This window comes from Cibotium barometz, chromosome 46 (assembly GCF_041138505.1).
Source record: "Cibotium barometz isolate CiBa-2024 chromosome 46, ASM4113850v1, whole genome shotgun sequence".
In the NCBI taxonomy this organism is placed as follows: Eukaryota; Viridiplantae; Streptophyta; class Polypodiopsida; order Cyatheales; family Cibotiaceae; genus Cibotium; species Cibotium barometz.
The window spans coordinates 18,474,163-18,475,992 of record NC_141091.1 but is presented as its reverse complement, the minus strand read 5'-3'; the positions used below and the strand labels follow the sequence as shown (position 1 = coordinate 18,475,992).

At 43.4% G+C, this 1,830-nt stretch overlaps 1 protein-coding gene across 1 annotated transcript; it reads right to left on the bottom strand.

Moving 5' to 3' along the window:
• Positions 1-619: 619 nt before the first annotated feature.
• Positions 620-1,529, bottom strand: LOC147611956 (uncharacterized). The gene has a single exon (XM_086783808.1). It carries the CDS (start codon positions 1,417-1,419, stop codon positions 832-834), a length of 588 nt encoding a protein of 195 aa, XP_086639934.1. The 5' UTR covers positions 1,420-1,529; the 3' UTR covers positions 620-831.
• Between the last annotated feature and the right edge of the window lie 301 nt (positions 1,530-1,830).

The window sequence follows — 1,830 nt, the reverse complement described above, 5'->3', positions numbered from 1 at the left end:
GCAATGGGTCGGTGGGTGGGTGGCCAGGTGTAGAGATGTTCCGACTTTTTACATGGAGTGGTGACCCATTGCCACCTGCATTTATTAATGTGTTTTCCTTGAACTCAATCCCATCCAATACAATGGTTCATTTCCCAATAAATTGAGGATTGGTTTATTTCTTAATACAAGAGGCAGCACAAATAATGGAGGAGGTTATTTGAAGGAGGTGACAGAAATGTATGACAACAATGGGGGCAAAATTAATGGTATTTAAAAGGGTTGTGGATGCACTGGAAAAGCAAGCAACCCAGCTATAGACCTGGGCACATAAAATGGGCTGTTTGCAGTCCCTACAAGGTGGATGTGAGTGCTCCCAGAAATAGAAGCATTATACCCCCAAATTAATTAGAAACAGAAGCTGCTTGCACAAACAACTTCATTTGAATCTATGCTAGAAATTCAACCCTAACTACAAGAAAGCAAGCACTACATAACGCCTTAAAGCTTCAACCATAGCAAGCATTACATAACGCCATAAAGCTTCAACTATAGCAAGCATTACGTAATGCCTTAAAGCTTCAACCATAGCACTCTACTGGTGACATAAAAAATACAAAATGGTACCATTACAATACACTGAGAAAGCTTCAATCTATATGAAAGCCAACATACAGGGAGTGCAGCAAAAAACTGTCAAACAAGCAAAGGCAAGGTATGTAGGGAATGCAGCAAAAATCTACATGAAAGCACACACTCAACATGTGGGGAGCGCAGTAAAAATCTGACAAACAAGCAAGGGCGGGCGAGGCATACTTTTGAAACCTGCATGCCATGGGTTATACAATCACATCATTTCTTAACCAATACTGCCGGCTCCTTCCTCATGGTGCGATGGAGGATGGGACCACCCTGCTGCTTGTTCTTCTTGATCTGCTGCTGCTGCTGATCATCTCCATGGATGATGCCACCGAGCCCAACAGTAGAAGGAACCCCATGGCCATCATCATGCACAAGCGCATCATCACCATCATGATCACTCGTCTTCTTCTCTAAGGGCTGGAAATGGTTACCATAGATGTACTCAGGCGAGTATCCTTCTTCATCATCGAACATGAGGAGATGGCCATGCCATTCCCAGATGCGGTATCCGGAGTCCTTATCTTCATGGTAAGCAACACAGATATGGTGGTCGCCTATGGCTATGGCCTTACCTGAGTTGGGCTTAAGGGACTCCCACTCCCCTGCCGCGATCCTCTGCACTAGCTTCGCCTCCAACGCTGCCTCCTCTCGCGCTATCTTGCCCTTACCCCGCACATCTGTCGGCAGGGGAAGGTCCAGATTTAGCCCGCTAAGACTGCTCAATGGATTGAGGCCGTTGATGCCATCGAGAAAAGGAGCGCGATCATCCAAGCTCCGCAGGAAGTTGTAAGGGTCCATGGCTATGTCGAAGCTAACCCTAACCCTACAAACAAGCCACGCTGCGCAGAGGGGGGTTTTAGAACTCGGCGTGGGTTCGTTGAAAAAATAATGAGGTGCAAAAAACAAATTGCCTTAATCGGATCATTAGGGGAAATATATTATATATAACAATGTTTTTTTGGGGGAAATATATTATATATAACAATGTTTTTTTGGGGGAAATATATTATATATATAACAATGTTTTTTGCATTTTTTGGGAAAATATTTATAATATTAAAACAAGTACTTGTATCCCAAGCCTACTCCAAGTCATATTTACTACAATTCAGTAATTTGCAAAGCATATCCCATCTTTCATCCTCCCAAACAAAAGAAGATTGACTCTAGCCCCAACTGCATATAGGCTATCATCATGGGAAACCTTTA

Bases quoted from the DNA above. Each gene is read 5' to 3' on its own strand.
- LOC147611956 (XM_086783808.1), bottom strand. From the start codon at position 1,419: ATGGACCCTTACAACTTCCTGCGGAGCTTGGATGATCGCGCTCCTTTT.